At 52.9% G+C, this 21569-nt stretch overlaps 1 protein-coding gene across 4 annotated transcripts in view; it reads right to left on the reverse strand.

Annotated features, from left to right (window-relative positions):
* CTIF (cap binding complex dependent translation initiation factor) overlaps positions 1-8561 on the reverse strand; it is a 208803-nt gene extending 200242 nt beyond the window's left edge. For 3 of the 4 annotated variants that reach the window (XM_032882550.1, XM_032882549.1, XM_032882548.1), the window contains exon 1: positions 8357-8561. In XM_032882550.1, coding sequence (XP_032738441.1) covers positions 8357-8536 — 180 coding nt within the window. In that variant the 5' untranslated portion in view covers positions 8537-8561. Of the gene's footprint in view, positions 1-3401; positions 3458-8356 lie in introns of those variants that run through there. The other variant, XM_032882551.1, reaches the window with a different exon arrangement.
* Positions 8562-21569: the final 13008 nt, after the last annotated feature.

Here is a 21569-nt window from a genome sequence, read left to right on the forward strand (position 1 = left end):
GTATATATCCAGAAGTAGAATTGCAGCATCACATGGTAATTCTATGTTTAATTTTTGAGGAACCTACAATTTCTTCCTTCTTCCCTTCCTTTTTTCCTTTCCCTTGTTTCCTCCTTTCCTTTCTTCCTTCCTTCCCTTCCTTCCTTCTTTTTTTGCTATAAAGGATATTACTGGGAAAACTGGTGAAATATAAAGTCTACGCATTAAATAATAATACTGTTTCAGTGTTTATTTCCTATACTATGACTATGTAAAAGAATGTCCCTGTTCCTAGAAAATACACATTGAAGTGTTTAGCAATAAAGGAGAGTCTGCACCTTACTCTCAAATACATAAAAAAAGAATCCCTTTAGAGAATCTCTTTCTCTCTCTTTCTCTTGAGAGAAGTGAGAGGCAGGAAGCAAAGTGGTAAAATATGAAAATCGGATACTCCAGGTGAAGGATAGTCAGGGATTCTTGGTACTATTGTTGACATTTTTATTTATGTCTGTATTTATTTCAAAGTGAAAAATCATTTTAAAAGTCATCTTATTCAGGGTTTCTTAATCAAGGGGGTGGTAGGACCACCCAGGGAAGAGTTTGAGGGCTCCTTGTGCACGGAGAGGAGAAACAAGAAGGGGAGGTGGGAGCAGAGACTGGTGGGCAGCCCACTCTCCATCCCTGTGATGCTCCAGGAAAGCCTTGTGTGTGAGAGGGAGGAGGCACTGCCCTAGGGCTGAGATTTGAGAGAGGAACAAAGGCTTTATGCACGTGTCTTAAAAAGGAAAAAAACAAAAAACAAAAAACAAACTTTCCTGTTGTAGAGGCAGCATAATGTAGTGATTAGGAGCTCGAGTTCTTGACGCAGTGAATCTTGAGTTCTCACTCCTGCTTCTATTACTCTCTGAACTTGGACAAGCCACCTTATCCCTAAGACTCAATTCCTGTCCCCCCTCCCCACAATAATGAACAGGAACTACCAATAGGAGAGAGGTTAAGTGGATGACAACTGGAGTAAGACCACCTGGCTCAGACCTCAGACTGGCCACACACTTGCTGTGTGACCTTGGTCTGCTTATTTAACCTCTCTGTGCCTTAGTTTCCTCCCCTGTAAACTGGTAATGATAACGGTATCTTCACAGAATTTTTGCGAAGAGCAAATGAGTTAACATGGACAAATTTCAGTGTCTCTGTTAGTTACTACTCATCTCCTCGGTCTCCTAGGGCTCAATCTTAGACCCTCTTCTCTAAGCTCATTCCTGGGCTTAAGATGCCATCCGTATGCTGCTATTGACAGATATAAGTCTCCAGGTCATTCCTATCCTCTGAACACCACCTCTGCACACCCACCTGCTTCACTGGCATCTCCACCAATTCGTTAATGCTATCTTAAACGTTTCATGTTCCAAAACTCGACTCTTGACCTTTGCTCCCCAAAGCTATTCTTGGGGTCTCCTATATATCTCTCATTTCTGCAAAGTCTATTCCTCCAGTTACGCAGGCTAAAATCCTCAAGGTTATTCATCAGAAAATCATGTTATCTGTACTTTTAAGGTATAACAAGACTGCCCCTTACCACCTGCACAGTGACCTCACTGCTCCAAGCCACCATCACCTCTTGCCTGCACCAGCCTAACAGCTTCCTGGTCTCCCGGCTTCCTTTCCTGGCCACTCCCCACTGCCAGCTCCTTCCATAGCCTCTTCTCCTCACAGCCTCCCGAGTGACCCTATGTAGTCAGTCATACCATACCTGTCCTCTGCTCAAAGCCCTTTAGCACCATTCCATCTCACTAGAGAAAATGCCAGAGTCCACACCAGGGAGAGAAAGGCCCTGCAGATCTGCCTCTTCTATGACACTCTCCCTTGCTCTCTCTGCTCCAGCCAGAATGGACCCCAAGCTGTTCCTCGAAGCAGGACATGCTCCCACACCAGAGCTGGGCCCTCAACATTCCCTTTGCCTGGAACACTGGTTCCCACGTGCCCTCATTTTCTTACTTTCTTCAAGTCTTTGCTCTAAAGTCTGAGTAAGCTCCCTGGGACAGCCCAGCGCTATCCCCTCTCCTGCCCACTCAGGTGTAGAACACCTTCTACCATCCTATTTCCTTCTTGGTCTGTCATCGGTCTTTCTCCATTCGAAAGGAAGCCTGAGAGATGGGGGCGGGCAGGGATTATGGTTCATTCTGTTCTTGAGTTTATCCCCAGAGCCTAGAACAGGGCTTGAGTGAACAAAACCTTAGCTCTAATTATACTTCACTCTTAAACCAATAGTGATTCGCAGAGGCAGATTTAAAACAATTATACTTTGTGTCACAACCCACCAAACGATGTCTAGATCATGCTAAAAAAGTGACTATGCTATAAATTACAGGTATGCGAGTTCAACACTGTAAAAGGTACATAAAGAAAAAACAGTACCCAAAATAACATTAGTTGTATCACAAAGTCATGGTGGGTTTCTTCCTCTGTTTCCTGATTACCTCTGTTTTTCCAATTGTTGTTTTAAAAGTAAAATAAAATTCCAACTCATTAAAAAATGACAGGTAATCAGACTAAAAAGGGCGCAACTTCACTAGACCCCAAGAAAATGCAAATTAAGAGGCCAAGAGATGATCTGTCTCAATACACCAGCGGTGGCATGAGAAACAGAACATTCTAGGAAACAATCTGACAATAGCTATTAAAAATGATTCTATTTCTCAGCATCTACCTAAATAAACACTCTTACATGTGCAGGAGGAGGCACGTTCTGTAACATTCGTTGACATATCTTACATTTCCAGGGGAAAACTCAGAAGTTCTCTGAATCCCCCTCAGCAGGTGCATGTAACTATGGGACATCCATGGCACAGACTACGATGTAGCCATTAAACAGAATACCGTGGGTGTACAAGGCTGGAAGAATCCCTGGGGCATACAGCAAGGTAAAAGATGTAGGTTATTGAACAATATATTTATTGGCTATGATTAGTGATTTAAAAAAAATTTATTTATTTGTCAGGGAGAGAGAACACACAAGCAGAGGGAGCAGCAGGCGGAGGGAGAGGGAGAAGCAGGCTCCCTGCTGAGCAAGGAGCCTGATGCGGGACCCGATCCCAGGACCCTGAGATCATGGCCTGAGCCGAAGGCATACGCTTAACCGACTGAGCCACCCAGGCATCCCTGACTTATGATTTTGAAATAATGTACTTCTATAAGTCCTATGTTATATATAGGTTGGTAAAAGCATGAAAAAGGATAAAGTTCACTCACCAATCAAGGCAGTGGTAAGAGGTAGCAGCTAAGGGAGATTTTATTGCTAATATTAGAATTCTTGTATATCCTAAGAACTATGCGTAGAGTACTCATGTAAGTAAAAATGAATCATCTCTCTAAGAAGTTGAGGCCCCCATGCTCAAGCGTCCCACAATTCCCCTTCAACTCACTCCTTCAGTTAAGCCTTTCATGGGTGGTCCACCACTGAGGGCTTCCTCCTCCGAGCAAAGTCGGCAGGGGAGTGGGTGCAAAGGGCAGGAGGCAACGAAGGAATGGGATAGAAGGGGGATGAGGGAACAGTGAACAGGGAAGGCAGAGTGTAGGAAAAACACAAAGAGAAAGAGAAGGAAAAACACTGTGAGTGAGAGAAGTCATGCCAACCTGAATATTTGCATCCCATTTTTCTTATCCGCATGGTTACACTGGTCTTGTGAAGGACACTCAGCATTTTAGACAAAGCCTAGGAGCCTTAAGTGCCTGACATCCTCAAAAAGGACCACAGGAAGTTCTTTTCACCCTCACTGGTTCATTTCACCTGTGACCAAGAATTTATGGGGAAATATACTTTCATTAAGTGTATCTGCTCTTTACAATGTTCTTACGTTCTATGCATTCGACAGTGGAGCTCAAGGCAGGTGGCCAGAAGTGGGGAGGGAAGGACTGGGGCCCAGCTCAGCCACAATGAAGCAGGTGGTTTGGTCCCTTCCCACCTCTGTCCTCCAGCAGGCTTCTCTCCTGTGGAATAGGGCTATTATCCTCCGTTCTCTCAAAGACAGAGGGAAGACAACTTTCAGGACGTGCCTTATGGACTTGGAATCCACTGGAGGGCAGGCACTCCTGATATGTATATGGGGGGGCATGAAATTTTATTTTATTTTATTTATTTTTTAAGATTTTATTTATTTATTTGACAGAGATCACAAGTAGACAGAGAGAGAGAGAGGGGGAAGCAGTCTCCCCACTGTGCAGAGAGCCTGATGCGGGGCTCAATCCCAGGACCCCGGGATCATGACCTGAGCCAAAGGCAGAGGCTTAACCCACTGAGCCACCCAGGCGCCCCATAATTTTAAATACGGTATCCCAAAAACATTGGGAAATGTAGAACATACATTCTCTTGGTTACTCATCTAAAGAAAAGGAAGTTCACTGGCTCACTCACCCTATCTATCTATCTATCTATCTATCTTCTCTATCTAATCTCTTTCCATTCATTCATTGATCTTTCCATCTGTCCATCCATCTTTCTTCCTACTTGTTGCTAAAGGACGGGAGAGGGAGAACACAACTGTACAAGCTTCATGAGGCATTTTCTTCTGCGGGCCAACCATGATCTCTCATATCCTAAAAAAAATGATCTCACCAACTGAAAAGCAACATTATTCTCCACTCTGTCAAGTTTTCTCAACGTTTCCAAGATTCTTCACAATTTTCCTCTCCCAGAGACATCAAAACACCACCGCAGACAGGCAGATGGGGACATTCTCTGAGGGTTTTTTTTTTTTTTTTTTGGGTTCTTCACTTCCATTTAAAATAGTCATCAGGTTAAATAAGAAAAAGCAAAAAGGCTCTAGCAGAAAGACTTCCCTTAAATCTGTGTCAACAGAGACTTTATTTTTTTTAAAAAGAGTGTGCTATATAAATACATCTAACCCCAGCCTTGCCGAGAGCTGTCCACTGCTGCCCTTCCTCTGGAGTCTCCGCCCCAGCTGTGTCTGCGAGCGTCTGGTAGTGGGCTTGGTGGGCATCGGGTTAAAACATCCCTCCTTGGCCATCAGCACACAGGCAGAGCCCGGGCTCTTGCCAGGTGTTCCCATTCTTCCAGGGAATTTCAGAGATTGCAGGAAGTTTAAGGAACACATCGGATGTTGCAAGTGGCCATGTTTTCCACACAGCCTCCCAACAAACATCTGTTTGAAAGCCGCTGCAGATGTGGACATCCAAGCATGGTCAGGCCCGACCTCTCCCAGAAGCAGGAGCCACAAGGGCAAGGCCCAGAGCGAGAGAGCACAGGGAGGCCAGAGATACCAGGAGGGGCCCTGCCTCCAGAATTTTCTCCCCAGTGGCTACTGTGGGAACAGAAATTCTACCATGGGTCAGGTATTCCTCTGGGGTAAAGCTTCATGGCATCTTTGGACACTCCTCCTATGAGAAGAGCCTACCTCACGAGGAGGAGTCTCCAAAGAGGATCCGGCTGTAGGCCGCGGGAGGCCACAACGGTCTGGGAGGCGGGCAGCATGGGCCAGCCAGACCCGCGCCCCATCCACGGGGCTTGGAGTATGCAAGAGTCCGTCCACCTAATTCCCTCCCCTTCCTGCCCTCCACGACCCAAAGAGATTCATTTCCCTTGGAAATGGTCCAGTCTAGTCTGAGCCCGTCCCCCCTCCCGGCCACTCCAGGGGATGATACTGCTAAGTGTACGATAAAGGCGGTTGAAACTAACACCCCCTCAGACAAGGCACCCGCTCCGTGCAATCACCTGTAGACCCCCGGTCACCCACCCCCGCCTCAGTTTCTGTACTGCTTAAGGCTGTTCTTCTGGATGGCGGCCACCTTTTCTGGCACATGTTGATATCAGTGACAGTGGCTTCTCTGCCCTGCCAATCAGCTCCCTGGCCCTCCTCTTGATCTCCTCCGCTCAACACCTCCACGCTCGTGCCCAGCCTTTCACTGTCAGCTGTTGTACCTCCTGCCCTGGACTCCAAACGCTCACTCCTGGGCACTCCCTTTTGCTGTTCACTCCTGCAGGACTCTAGCCACTCACCAACTCCCTGGGACCCCCAGTCCACTGACCCACCACCCTTCAGCAGCTATCTCTGCCTTGGGTCCTAACTCCTGTCCTCACCTGGCTCAGTGTCAGGGAATGCACTGTCCTGACTCCTTCCATCCCTGCCCCCCGCCCTTCTTTCCCTCCAGCGTCACTGCCCAGAGAAACCTCAGCCCCAGTTAAATTCAGTTCTGTAACTCTGCACCTGTACCTGCGCCATCGCGGCTGAAAATAGCTGGAGAAACTCACGGCTATGTTGCACAATGGGGGAGTCATTCTGGAAGCAAGGCTACAAGCCTGGAAAAGCCCCCCTCTGTGATCGTGGGTGAGCCGCTGGGGACCTGAGCCAAGGTCAAGCCTTCTCCTCTACTCAAGGCCACAGCTCCACAGAGCCTTCCCTCTGCCCCAGACCACTCCCATCCATGCACGACATATTGTAGATGCTCCCGTTTTGACCTCGCTTCCCGAAATACCAGATCTTTCCCCTTTACAGAGACACCCCTGTAATACATAGAGGATCCATATTACCCTCCCCGTCTGCAACCCATCTCCTGAACGTTAGCCCCTGCCCCTTGATGGGCACCTCTCTAGGCAGGGTCCCCTCATGAGCCCCCATAGCTTGTCAGGTCCTTCTCGGTCTTCCTCTTCCATGGCCCAGCAGCTGCTGTGGACACAGCTAACCTGCCCCCCATCTCCTTGAACACATCCTCGCTGGGGCTCCCAGCACTCCATCCCACCTGGTTTTCCTTCCGCCTCCCTCCTGGTCTCTGATGGGTCCCTCCTCCCAACCTGGCCTGCTCAGTGCCAGCAGACCCCCCCCGGTTCGGCGCCTGCACTTGTTATCAACGTGACCCCCTTTTCTCCCTGACTCATCCCCTCTGGCTCTCCCTTTTGCTCTGCACCTTGGTCGCCTTGCTGCCCCTGGATACTCCTCTAGCTGTGCCTTTGCTAGCCCCTCACCTACTTCAGTGACATCTTCCCTTATATTCCTACTTAAAACTACAAACCCCTCCTCGTGCTCATCACTCCCTATTTTGTTTTCTTAATTTATTTTTCTGCACAGCAATTGTTACCCATCCCTAGAATGTAAGGCCCATGAGGTCAGAACTTTATGCCTCTTTTGCTTGCCCGCAGATACCCAGCCCCAGAATGGTGTCGGACACATGGGAGATGCTAGATACATGCTTGTAGAGCAACTTTAGAACTTTAAAGACACAGAGGAAAGCATCACTTCTCTCTCAGCACCAGTTTTTCTCTTCCCTGCCCTTGTGGGGTAAGGTGTAGGATCATTATGGCTTCCAAATGTCCCAGGTTGACCCCCGGTCACGAGTTCCGGGTTTCCTCTGGCTTTCTGAATGGCCAGAGGGTCTGGGTCTTCTGCCCATCCAGACAGTGAGCCCGCTAGTTGCACTCTGGCTTTTTCTCCAAAGCAGGGTACCCAGGTGGTCCCCCTCTATTGGTCAGAGGAGACCCGGCTTGAGGTAGGACAACAAGAGCAAGACGTGAACACCCAAGATCCAGATCCTAAACAGGAGAAGAAATGCATCCTGTGTCTCCTTGTGCAGAAAACACCCTGCTTTTCCGTAGCTTTTACCTTCTAATATTCCTGAGGCAACAGGATAATCCCTATTCACCCACTAAGAAAATCAAGACTCAGAGAAGCTGAGAGGTTTGCCCGAAGTCATACACCAGACAGCTAGAAGGACCTTTGGAACCAACTCTTGAAGCAATATCTCCTGGGGATTTGCAGTATTAAGGAAAGATGCATCACCACAACCCCTAATGGGGTCACACTTTACTCTTGAGAACTTGAGGTTTCCAAATCTTGGCCCACAGTCAGCAAGTCTGTTTTCCACCCAAGCCCAGGGCTGCTGCAGACTAGCCCATGGCCAGATGACACTCTGCTCAGAATGCCTCGGGCACCTATGTAGGGCCGGCACACAGAGCCCCCCATGAGTGCCTGAGACCAGCTCTTTGGCTGCCAACAACGGCCTGTATTTGAAATCAGAGAAAATGTTCCCAAGTTACAGCCTTTTGTGATGTGCATGCTGGAGAAGCCACAATCTCCAGATGTCTCCTAGAACACAAGCTTGTGGAGGACAAGGAACTGTGCCTAGCACATAGCAGGCTCTCAATAAATCTGTGTCCAATGAATTTTGAGTCTGGCCGGGCCCCAGCGGCCCAGTGGGGTAGGATGGAGGTGCAGTGGAGCCGAGGGACTCCCTGCCTGGATCCCAGGCTCTGCCACCTGGGGCCAGCCGTGCCTCAGCAATCAAGGGCCAGGCTAGATGCTCCCTGGATTTAGGGTTCCCCACCCCCTGCACTGGACCCTGCACCTGCCCAGGCCCCACCGGCACTCACCTGGGAGATGTGCGACTGCGTCTGCTCGCTCTCGCCGTCCCCCTCCGTCTTGTCGGCCAGCAGCCCCTGCACCTGGTACTCGAGCACGTAGCTGTCAATGAAGCGCTCCAGCTCCTCGATCTCCTGGGAGCGGCTGCTCCCAGCCTCGGATGAGGCGGACGCAGCGGAGGAGTTCTCCATCCCTCCAGCTTAGGGGCTGCGCGGGGGGCGGGTGCTGCAGGAGACAGAAGAGCGCACGGGGTGAGACGCAGCTGGAGGGAGGTGCGGATGACGCCCAGTTGAGAACCACTCCCCAGGGCGCTCCTGGGATGTCCTCTCCTCCATCCCAGCCTTCCAGCCTCCCAGCAACCCACAGATGTCAGTGGCGCACCAGCTTGCCTGCAGGGTGAAGACTGTGGTACAACGTGGAGGGAAGCTGAGGCCCAGAGTAGGCAGGCAGCGCGCCTAAGGGGCCCACGCAGTACTTGTGCAGCGTTGGGCATTCGCCCACACCTGGGCCTTACCACCTGGGGTTCTGTAGGAGGCAGACCCAGCCTTCCCACCAGGCCCCGCTTCCCCACCTGGGGTTAGCCAAGTCTACCACAAAACAGAAAGAAACAGACCACAGGCTTTGACAGCCCGGACCTAAGCACGGGGACATACCAGGGTCTCCAGACACAAACCCCCTACGGGGCCTCCTTCTAAAGAAATGCTTTCTCTTGGGACACCACACAGCCCCCTAAATCAGGTGAAGCCTGCAGACCTTGATGGTCTACATATAACTTTGCAGCCTTGTTATGCTGCGGCTCCTCAGGACACACTACGCTTGGTCACGGAAGGACATGACTGGTTTTTAATGACAGAGTATGAAGAGTCTGGGAGAGCATGGGCCAGCCAATGGCGCCATCTGGTCAGCCCTCATAGGCACGTGGCTCTCCCATGAGCCCTCAGGCCCTCTCTCCATGCTGGCCTGGCATAACGTGGCTGGCATTCCAGGGTTACCCGCTGATGGCCACCCACAGAATCGCCATCCTTCCCTGACCGGACTGGGTCAACCCAGCCATCGCAGGAGCCCACTCCTATCCCTCAAAGCCCCCACTGGACCCTACCTTGAAGTGGGGAGAACTGGAACCCTTCTCACCTCTAGGTCCTTTCCCATCAGAGACCCTCCCCTTCCTTCTGACAGGCTCTAGGCTAGATGGGAAGTGGTTTCAAGGCTTATCTGGTGTCCCTTACATCATCAGAAAATGGCTGCTTTCCCTGGGGGACTGCATTCAAGCAGGAGAAAGCCCAGCCTGCGTGGGGTTTCATCATCAGAACGAGTAGAGTGGTCTACCAAACAACCCCCAGCAGATACACAAGGAGCGCACAGGGCTCTGGGACCACAAGGGACTGCATGTATCCAGGAAGTGACTGTGCATAATAAAGGTAAGGTACTCAAATATTGAAAGGAGCATTTGAATTTCAAGACCTTAGATTACTGAGATCTTTTTGGGAACATAGCTATTCACCAGCTATCAAGGGTTTGTTGAGTTTTCAACTGTAATGGATCCAGAAGAGGGCACTGGGCTCCGGAAATGCTGCTGAGACCATGAATATGGACTCCCCAGGACCATCTCCTGGCTTTTCTGAAGTTGGTGCTGGTGGTGGGGAAGAAGAGCTGCCCAGGGGGACACACACATTCCTCAACTGATTTCCTGGCTCATATTTTGGCATTCGGCTGCGTTTCCCAGCCTCCACAGGGCGCCAGGTCTGTTGCCGAGAAACCGTGTGGTGCTGATTCTGGGTTCCTGAGCTCTGCAGCCCCGGGGCTCCTGGGTATGTCCACCTGACCCAGAAGGAAGAGTCCAAAGTTTCGGTCCTGGGTGCCCTCCTCAGAGGGTGGTGGCGGGTCTACAGGGAGTTGGCTCGGACTGGGGAGAAGCACGCCGAGTGGTGTAGCGCCATGAGGGGAGGTGAAGGTGGGGATGTCCCTGGAGGCCCCTTCATCCACCTGCCATTCAAGGCCTACAGCAGGCTTACAGCCTTCCCACCAGGGCCTACCACCAAGGCCCACCTTACCCCTCCTGCTCCAAAGGTTGCCCACGACCCCCTCCTACCCTACTTCTTCTCCTGGCCACATGCCACATGTGGTAGGCAGAACCCTAAGAAGGTTCTGGGTGTACACCTTCTCCCAGTTACTCAATCAAACACTAATCTAGCTACTCCTAGGAAGGGATTTTACAAATATAATTAAATTCCCAATCAGCAAACCTTAAAATGACTATTCAGGAAGGCCTCATGCAGTGCCATGAGATCCTTAAAACTGGGACGGGAGGTAGAGACAGAGATTCAAAGCATGAGAAAGGTTGCTGGTTTGAAGAAGGAGCGGGTGCAAAGAAAGCACACAGCATCCCGGGATCAAGAGAAGAAATCCCTGGTCAATGACCAGCAAGGAGAAGGGCACCCCAGTCCTACAACCGCAAGCAAGTGATTTCTGCCAGCAATCGATGAGCCTGGGAGCAGACTTGGCCCGCCAGTCTCCAAATGAGAACTCCGCCTGGCTGACACTTGGGGTTGTCTCATGACTTACTGAGCGGGCCTTCTGACTTTTAGAACTGTGAGATAATAAGCAGGTATTGGTTTAAGTTGCCAAGTTTGTAGCAGTTTGTTACAAGGTCATAGAAAACGAACATGTGATGCTCTCTTGGCCTCTGCTTTTGCTCACACTGTGCCCCTCACCCAGAGACATGTTCCCTTCCCTCTGCCTACAAAATCTAGACGTCCTTACACTCACACAATGTTAGAACAATGTCTCAGAGGCCATCTGGCAACCAGCACAAGCCCCTGCTCTCAGACTGGGCTACTGGACAAAGGCTCCACCCCACCTTGGCCCATGGGCATGGATACTCTGATTTCTAATAACAGGAATGGCTCACGTGCCCTGGGCCCATATCATGTGCCAGCCACTGTTCTCAGCAATTTACATGCCTTTTGCCACTTACCCCTCATGATAACACCATGAAACTGGTATAAATACACTACTTAGAAGTGAAAACTGAGGTTCAGAGAGGTTAGGTAACTGGCTCAAGTTTGCACAGCACAGGTCCAGGCGCCCCTACCCCCCACTGCCTCTTCATCCCACCTCCTGGCAGCCTGCTCAGGCCCTCAGGATGTCTCCCACTTCCCATTCTCCACTACCCTTCAAAGCCCAGTGGATGCTTCAAGCAGGGTGTGTGCCTCTTACTCCCCACCAGGCTACAGGCTCTAGCGGGCTGGGCTCTGTGCCTAGCTCTCTGTCCGGCGCTGGGCAGATGGCCGGCCTCCGGGGGGTAGGGGAGATAAGGCTGATGTCCAGAGAGGGTTGAAAAAGGAGCTGCCCACAGGAAAAGCCAGTGTCTAAGGCCATGCCCATTATTCCTCGAAGACTTAAGATCTTATCAAGGGCCTCCTGGCATACTTTCCAGGGACAGGTGGAGGACTGGGCTTTGCAAGAACTAGACAGGAGTGTTTCCAGGAGGATCAAGGGCCTGGTTCTGCCTGCAGTGGCAGCCGCTCCGGCCTGCTCTGCTGGGCTCTCCCAGGCTCCCGCAGGCCCCACACCAGGTCACACCACAGTCCTGTGAGGGATCCTGGGATCCATGATCACTGCAGAAAGGGACAGGCCATGAGACCCATTCCCAGTCTGCCCAAGTTGGGTGCCCAGAGGGAAACAGAGGACTCCCCCAGTGGTCACTTTTGGATGCCTTGTGTGTCCTCACATCCTCGTGGTGGCCCTCCTGTTCCCATCAGAGTCACACGGTGAGGCCGACAGCATCTCCCCTCAGCTGCCCCGAACACATCTGCCCAGGGTTCCTCGGACACACTCTGGCAGAAACCAGCAGGGCCCCCCTGGAGCCTGGCCCCTGTGCCCTGGCAGAGGGCGAGGCGCTAACGGCTCCTGGGGCGGCCCCCCGACAGACACTCCCTCCTCGGTCTCTCACAACCACCAAGGTGTGTTCTTCGTGGTCCCTCAGCAGGTCCCAGGGCACGGAGCCCAGCTGCCCACAGTGGGGACCAGATCCATAACACCCCTTTGCTGGGCCCTCCTTCCTCCTGTGTCACTCTCCCCAGGGACGACCGTTCTCATCCGTCCAGGAACTCTACTTCCCGAGAGGGAACCAGGCTAACATATCCCCTGGGCTCATCTGTACATTCCAGAATGAGTCCCAACCAGGGCACTTTACCTCCTTAGCAGAGAAGAAGGAGGAGGGAGTGGGAAGGGGGTGCTGTCCACCTTCTCCGTCTCCTCAGCTCTCGGGATAAAGCGCTCAGTCAGACACCCACACTCCATTTTTTTTAAATGGTGGTAAAATACACATAACATAAACGTACCACTGTAACCATTTTTAAGCGCACAGTTCTGTGGCATTAAGTGTATTCACAATGTTGGAGAAGCATCATCGCTGTATTTCCAGAACTCTCCAGCATCCCAAGCAGAAACTCTGTGCCTATTCAACTCCAACTCCCACTCCCCTCATCTCAGGCCCTGGCAACCGCTGCTTTCCCTTCTGGCTCCTCAGATCTGTCTGTTCTGAGGACCTCACAGACGCGGAATCATACAACATTTATTCTTTTGTGACTGGTTTCTTTCGCTTAGGATAATGTTTTCCAGATTCATTCATGGGGGAGCACGTGTCAGAATTCCACATCCTACGTCGTATTACAGTAACATAGTGTTCACGGAGACCCCGTTTTGTATATCCGTCATGCATCCAGGGACATGTGGGCTGTGTCTGCTTGCGGCTCTTGTGAGTAGTGCTGCTGGCAACACAGGGGTAACATCCGAGTCCCTGTTTTTGATTCTTTGGGGTGAGTACCTAGAAGCTCTGCTCTATTTTTAAGGTAAAAGGAATGAGGATGTACAGGGTGAATGAATCCTCAGGCCAGGGGAAGGCCAGGGAAATACAGGAATGCTCTCTCAAGGGCTTATGGTGCTCCCCTCCCACCTGTGTTTCGGGGTCCCCTCCTGGCTCGGTTTCCCATTCACAGCAAATTCCGGATGGGAAATTGCCCAGATGCTGGGCTGCTGGCTAAGCTGAGAGAGCCAGCAAGAGGAGCTTATGTTTTCAGGATCCCAGTGGACGTGGGGGGCGGACGCAGAGGAAGAAGGAAGGAGAGGGTGGACGAGAAGAGACACCTCCAGCGGCAGCCATCCAGAATGCGGAGGAACACGCCAGTCCAGGCCGATGCAGCCAGCCCGCCAGCCAGCCAGCCACCTCTCCCCACCCTGCCCCCGCTGCCAGGTGATGGACGCAGAACAAAAAGGCAAGCAGCAGGAGCAGGGAAAAGCGCTGAGGCTGCGTTTTGCTGTAAAGGGCAGGCAGCCCAGAGCCCGCGGGTGGGCAGAAGCAATGAGCCAGGCGAGCAGAGCCTGAGGAGGGGTGCAAAGGGGCCAGGCCTGCACAAGGACAGCGGGGGTGGGGGCTCCTTGGCCTGCACTGCCCAGATAGGACTTAGACCCACCTACAGCTGGCTGGTGAAAGGCGTAACCCTTGTTGTCTTCCTGGTGTTGATCAGAGACCCCATCCCAGCCCTAGGGGCCCGGAGCACCCTCACAAACCCTCCTCCCCTGCCCCCCGCCAGCCTTTTATAGACTTGCCCCTAGAGTCAGGGGAGCCTGGATGCCTTTTTTTAAGGCCAGAAACAAAACCACTCGTGTTCTGTGATGAAAAGGCATCTTCTTTCTCTCCCTACCCGTGCTCCCCTACTCAGACGCCGGTTGAATCTTCCCCTCACTGCCCCCTCTGCCCAGAGCAGTGTGGTTCCCTTACAAAACCAGGACTCAGGGTGCTTCTGCTAACGAGAGTTCTCTGTATAGGGCTAGGAGTCTCTCTCTCCCCCAGCCTTCTGGCCGTGCCTGCCTTTGAGGCTGTGAGGGCTCATGGCGCTACTGTCAGGGGCTAGAGATCTGGAGGAAACCAGCAGGCTGACATCACCGGGCACCCCGTGTGCCCCCAGAGACAAGAAGCTGGAACCGTCCCAGCCGGCTCAGCACGCCTTTGTGTGCGCCCAGTGACAAATGGCATTAGTGGCTGTAAATTTAGCCAATCCCTTTAAGAACAGCCAGGCATTAGAGAGGCATTACCTTCTCCTCCAACGGCCCGGATGACTTGGTGACCTGCAAACCAGAGGACATGCCTCCCTTCCCCGGCCACCAGTCCTCCTCTAGGGAATCCATCATTCCAGACCCCCAAACAAGGCAGCATGGCTCCCCTCGCCCTTCATCAAACCCTTTGTCCTTAGGCCCTCAGCACGTAACTCCCCCTGGGTCCCTTTCTGGGAGTGCACAGAGAAAGCCTGGAAAGGTCTCTATTTCTATATTTCTGATTTTTTTTCCTGCTTTCCTGATGTGGCTTTTGGGGGCTTTTGGCTGCTGCAAGTAGCCACACCTCTTGGAGCCCAGGCCAGCTGCAGGGTAGCTGTGTGGTGCCGGAGGGGGCCTACTCTGGGCTCCTGGGCTCAGGGGTGCTGGGGCTCACGGGTCCGTCCACCCATCCCAGCAGTATTGCGCCTCTGCAGATAGAGGTAGGCATGCCTGAGCTGTGGGCGAGCAGCAGGGCCCAGCACGTCACCACCGCTCACCTTGTATTGAATGCATGCACCCCATCTGCATCCCACTTTTCCCACAGCCACACCGCCCCACAGTCTCCCTCCCTCAGCCCCCCTCCAGAAGTTGGTTCCTGGGGACACGAAGCCCATCCTCTCTTCCTGTCTTAGCTCCCCTCTGTGCTGGCAACGGACACCTTCACCCAGAGCCTATAAGGAAAGCTCTCTTCTCTGGGGGCTGTCAGGCAGCCCCCCAGGGCCAAGCCAGGTCACAGATGCCTGTTGACACGGTAGGAAGAGAGAGGCCACAGCTCAGGGACACAGGATGCCCACGGCACTCCCAAGGAAGCCATGGGGACCCCCTTCACCATGCCTGTGGCCAGCCCACCCCTTGGAGTTCAGCCCACGCTCCATCTCCTGTATAAACATGGCTCCAGACAGAATGCTTCCCTCCCTCCCCCCTGCCAGCCACCAGCAGCCCACATGCCCTGCCACTCTGTCTCTCCAGGCAGGGCTGGCCCCAAGGACTCTGGGCCACACTGGTGTTTGCCAAAGAAAAGCAGGGGGATTCGGGGACCCCTCTGCATGCAGGAGCCTTTGGTCCCCAACCGTCAGAAATGGGAAAGTTCAAATCCACTCAGAGCTGGAGGCGACTTCAGAAATCAACATTTATGGAGCATCTGAGTGGCTCAATTGGTTAAGTGGCTGCCTTTGGCTCAGGTCATGATCTCAGGGTCCTGGGATCGAGCCCCATGTCAGGCTCCCTGTTCAGCGAGGAGGCTGCTTCTCCCTCTGCCCTTCCCCCTGCTCATTCTCTCTCTCTCTCTCAAATAAATAAATAAAATCTTTTTAAAAATTAAGAAAAGAAATCAACAACATTGACTGTCAGTGTGGAGGACAGCTAGGGTCCTCTAAATGTCGGGCAGCCCCCTCCCGCACAGTAACCCTCTGCCACTCTGACGGCAGACAGGGCGTTAGCCAGTGTACTGGTTTGCAAACTGCAGGTCTCCGTTATTTACTGGGCTCTAAAATAAACTTAGGGTAAAATAAACTCATGATTTCAGCATTTAAAAATCTACAACTGAATGGAAACCATCAGGGAGTGACGGACATTGCAGGCGTAACCATTGCTCCGTGGGACCGGCGTTACCCCTGTTCGGGGAAGATGTGTTTCTTCTGCGAGGTGTGGCCAAGGGGTTAAGCGAAGTGGCCAGGAGCGGTGCTTCCAAACCTCCACGCGCCTGCCGCAGGAATCACAGGCCGTCTTATTCGAATGCAGCTTCGGATTCTGAAAGTTGGAGGCAGGGCCTGGGATTCTGCATTTCTAATCAGTTCCCAGCTTATGTTGTTTTTTTCAGGTCAGAGGGGCTCACTTTGAATAGCCAAGATCTAGAAAACCTCTCACGGCCCTTCCCTCCTTTATTCAGATATCTCACCCTGGTCTGGAAAATTCTCCACCCTGACCCTTGGGCTAGCAGGTCAGCTCCCTGTGGGGTGGGGGAGGGGGCAGTGCTGCTTTGAGGTCTCCCTTGGGGTGAGGCAGAACCTTGACAGGCTGGATTAGTATTCATTGGTGGACCCTGGGACCTCCCACCTCTCCCAGAGGCTCCCAGCCAGGCACACACAACAACAGCACCTGCTCAGAGCCCAGCAATGCCGGAGCTAGAGGCCCAGACTCGTCCCACTGGTCGGAGAAGCCAAAGGGGCTCCTGAAACTGAAGCTTGGTGACCTCAGTGGTCCTTAGAGAACAAGACGGTACTGCCCTTCCCCTGCACAGATGCGGACGCTGGAGCCCAGAGAAGGGGAACAACTTGCCAGGAGCCTCTCAGTTCCCTACGGAAAGAGCTGGGCCTGCAGCCCAGGTCCCCAGACTCCAAGCCCCTTAACAGCCTGCTGGCCCCGGGAGACCCCCTGCTGAGCTGAGAGTCAATCACCGCCCCCCTGCCCCCCCTCCCCGACCCAGGGATTGCCAATGTCTTTGAAGCCCGAGTACGGTCCAGGTTACAATAATTACATCAGGCAGCAATGACAAGACAGCTATTCCGAGATAAACAGGCAACCCCCACGTCGCTGTACTGAGCCCCCACTCCGAAAACCCTGTGCGTCTATCAGAGCTTGTGTGGAGGAGACAGATGGGGCCCAGGCCTCACTGGTCTCTCCCCAGGAGGTGCCTCCGGGAGTATCTCAGGAGCTGGGCCAGATTCCAGGAGGACGGGACAGGTCACTGTGGGCCAGGGAGGCAAGAGCGATGCTGTGAATCCTCCTCACCCGAGCATGCTGGAGAGGCCCACCGGCTGGCGGGAGGGGGCACTCAGTGCCACCCACCTAGCGACGCCGATTAGATTCCAGTCTTCGGACTTGCTCTTGGAGGAAGAACAGCACCATGGCGGCTCCCCGGCTCTGCAGAGGCCACCAAGCACCTGGGCCAGTCGGCAGGATGGCACTGCCCACCCCTGCTTTGTCCCTGGTCGTCCTTGTTGTCCGGGTCTGCCTTGCCCTGGGCCCCTGAGGCCCACGGGAGCCTGGGGTCCTCGCACTGACCCCCCACTTGCTTTGGCACTGACCTTCCACCTGCTCCTGGCACTGATCCCCAACTTGCTCCAGATACTGACCCTCCCCCCGCTCCCGGCAGGCCCCCATGTGTTCCCTTGATGCTGAGGATAGGTTGCCTCCTGACACCCCTCTCTCTCCCTTGTGCTGTTACCCAACTCTCGTCCTACTCTTGAATTTTTTATGGGCTTTTATTTTGTCTTGACAAGACCACATGATCCTTGAGGCCCACTCCAGCCTCCACCCATCACAGCTCCAGACCAGGCCAGCAGACTGGCCTGTGGCCCCTCCGACCTCCGTGCTGGTGCACCCAGCTCGCTCCTTCCCTAAGAGGGGACTCCTTAGCTCTCCTGTCCACTGCCACTGGCCCAGGCTCTCCCCCAGCCCCTCCTGGTCCTTAGAACGTTGAAGTCAAGGGTGCTGGGGTGGACCTGTCCAACCCTCCCCCTTCCACTAGCCACCACGGTGACCTGGTCCCAGACCAGGACTCCAACCTTGTCCTACTGCATTCAAGAGCTTCCTTGGGCATCTCACTCCAAACAACGGGTACTAGGGGACAGTGAGGAGGCTGCCTGACTCCAGCCACATCCCTGGTGGGAGTCAGGTGGCTTTCTCACTGCCTCCGAGTCCTAGGACAGGGTAATGTAAGGGTTATGTGTTTCCATGCTAGCTAAACCACATCCTAGCTCCAGGACCTCGGGTAGCCGGCTTCCTCGTCCTTAGAGGATATTGATGATGAAAGTATCATCTCATAAAGTGTCATGAGGATTCAGTGAGAACTCATGAGAAACCATCCACCACAGCCGGATATACAGCAGGCACTCAGTCACGGGTTGGGATTATCATTTGACATCACAACTGCCCCCCAGCTGTGCCCCACTCTACCCTCCCCAAACTCTCCCACTTCTCTTCTCCAAACTGTATCTTCTTTCCCAGGGCCTGGCTCCAGACACACCTCCTCTAAGAAGTCCTCCTTGGTCACTCTGGCTACCATTGGTCCTGCTCCTTCTGAACTCCAGTTCTCCACAGACCCCACCATTCCCTAATGTCTCCCCACTCTGAACTGTGTGTGCCTCGCTCAGGCCTCCGTGTAGCCCTCCCCTGTACTCCAGTTCCTGGGTTGTTCCCAGCTCTGCCAACCTGCATGCACTCCCAGGGACTCTTTCTCCCCATCCGTGGGCCCTGGGGGTGGACAGGGTGCCCCCTCCCCCACCCCGTGCCTTTGAAAACTTCTGGGTGGATAACAAAGAATGAAAACTAACTCAGAGCATGTGAGGACGGGAGAGCAACAGTGTCCTGAAACCAGCACTGCACCTGTGAGAGCCCCTCTCAGATTCAGGTGGGGCAGCTCCTCCAAGTGTGGTGGCCCCAGCACCCCACACCTTGCTTCTCAAGTGACACTCTCTCTCCAGCTTCTGTCACGGGGTAGCCAAGGTCCCCAGTCAGCTTCCTCTGTCCTGGCAACAGCCTCCTGAACTACAGCCCAGCTGGAGCAGTGGCAACACCACTCGGTCTCTACGAGCCTCATGGAACAAGGAGCCTGTTGCTCAGTCCACACAGTCTGGCTCGGAGCTATGCTGCAGCTGGGACGGCACAGCCTCTCCCTCCCTCGCCCCTCCTCCTCCGCAGCTCAGGTCCACCTCTTGGATGCTACCCTCACCATCCGGCTCACAGGGACCCTGTCCCTCAGAACACTGGTGGCAGTGACGTGTCTCTGCCCCCTGCCACCTCCGATGACAAGCTCATTCTACAAGGAAGCTTAATGACCAAGCAGAGACTGCAAATGTCCATTTGGGCCACATCTGGACCACAGGCATTTTATTTGGCCTGTTCAGTATTTTCTTAAAAGATTTTATTGGGCGCCTGGGTAGCTCAGATGGTTAAGCGTCTGTCTTTAGCTCAGGTCATGATCTCAGGGTCCTGGGATCAAGTCCCGTATCGGGCTTCCTGCTCAGCGGGGAGTCTGCTTCTCTCTCTCCCTCTGCCTCCTGCTCCCCCTGTTTGTGCGCTCTCTCTCTCTGTGTCAAATAAAGAAACAAAATCCTTAATTAAAAAAAAAGATTTTATTTATTTATTTGGAGAGAGAGAGCACGGGCAGCAGGAGCAGAGGGAGAAGCAGAATCCCCACCCTGGGGCAGCCCTGCCCCTGGATGGTTCAGTATTTTTTAAAATATCTGGGCCAACGTTTACAAATAAAAAGATTTTCATGTAAAACTCCACATTTCTGATTTTCTTGAACAACTGGGAGATCTAGCCATACTGACCCACCTTTCTCCGCAGCAGCCATCCGCCAGAGCTAAGCAGGGCCGACCGCTCCAAACAGAGCGTACCATCTCCAGTTCTCCACAGTCTCTGCCGCTCCCTAATGTCTCCCCACTGCTCACAGCCCCCACTCTCATGGGGCTCCACTCACTTGCACGGGTTGCCTGCCTGGTCCTCGCAGGTACCTAAGCTTGAGACCCCCAGCAAAAAAGCAGCTGTGGGTGGTCTGTGACCAGAAAAATGAGGAGTGTCCCTAAGAACTTGGAAGTCAGCACAGGACTGTGCTTAGCGAGGGACAATGTGAAATGGACAAATGATAGTCCAAAACAAAAATGGGCAAAGTCATCGCAGAGAGGGAGAATAAAAAATGTTTCCAGACCAGTAGGACTCAGCCTTTTCCTGACTGAAGACGGACACGGAGCTCTTCTAGGACAGGCAAGTCACCCTGAAGGCAATGGGCTGCACCAGAAGAAAAGAAGGCAGTGCACGTCCAAACTCCATCCAGAGAATGGGGAGCCCCTCCTGGGTATCTTGAGGGAAGGCCCACGTAAGTGTAGGGTTATCCCACTGCTCCTCTAAATGCCCCCACCACAGTCCCACTCAGACTTGATGTGATCTGAGGAGCTGCCTCCCTCCTCAGCTACACTCTGAGCTCTCAGATGCCAAGGACGGGTCTGCTCCTTCCCTCATCCCCTGGCAGCCAGACCTGTGCCCATTGTTGACCTTCAGTTAACCTCTGAGTATTTGATGATGCATTTCCAGAAATTACAGAGTGGTTAGCAGGTAACCAGTGCTCTGTCCCCCTTCCTATCTGCTGGTGGTTCAGTCTGGGACCCTGCAAAAGCATAAAACCATGACCTGGAACAGCTTCCGGGGCCCACTTCAGGAACTATCCCACAGAGGGCAGCTTTGGGGGAGATGTCGGGCAAGGAATAGAAATGTTGAGGGAGTGGAGCTCTGGGTGCGTCCCTGCTGTCTACTCAGAGTAGCCATATCTGAGAACCACTCTGGGTTCTAAATCCTGACTCAGCCTCTTCCTGACCAGTGAACTCGGGCAACTCCTCTCTGCCTCTGTTTCCTAGTTTGTACATGGGGACAAGATGGCGCTGCATTGTAGGATTGTCTCAATGATTAAATTCCTATATGACAAGCCTTTAACCCAGGGCTTGGCACACAGTGAAACACTCCGGAAATGTTAGCTTTTACTATCTTTCATATATTGGGGGAGGCATTTAGAATTTCATTTGAAAATGAGAAGTAAACATGGTAGTAAAGGAGAACATTTGGGAAACCAGCAGTCTGTGGGGAATACAGTATCGATGGTTTTCTTTCTGGCGTCAGTGAAAGTCAAAGGGCAGCTATCCCTGAGTCAGAGGAACCATCCCCCAACCCCCCCCCCCCCGCCCTCCTCCAAGCAAAGGCAGATGTAGCCATGGGCGTGCTGCCTCCGGACTTAGAAGTGATCTGAGGAGGGTCTGGCTTTCGCTTTTCTGGGGGTTTTACACTCCTGGGCTCTTTCCCTGGAGGTTTTGTTTTGTTTTGTTTTAAATCTCCCTGTGGTTTGTGGAGAATTCAGGGAGAACTGGGGCGCCCAGGGTGTTGGACTGAGTTCAAGACTTCCGCAGTTGCTGTCCATCAGGCCTCAGGCATGGTGTGTGACCCATACAGGCTACTCAGCCCAAGACGGACCCGCACCCAGCCTCGCTCTCTCTGCTGTTTCCACTGTTAATGTACTGTCCGTACCTATGCCCACCAGCAGCCGCAGACAGTAACTATCCAGGTCGTCTGAAGTTAATTGGAGAGGACTGGAAGGGGTTCTGGCCTCGTGCCCCTAGGTTCTGCCCAGCCAAGCAC

This window comes from Lontra canadensis, unplaced genomic scaffold (assembly GCF_010015895.1).
Source record: "Lontra canadensis isolate GAN:19392208 unplaced genomic scaffold, GSC_riverotter_1.0 scaffold82, whole genome shotgun sequence".
Lineage (NCBI taxonomy): Eukaryota > Metazoa > Chordata > Mammalia > Carnivora > Mustelidae > Lontra > Lontra canadensis.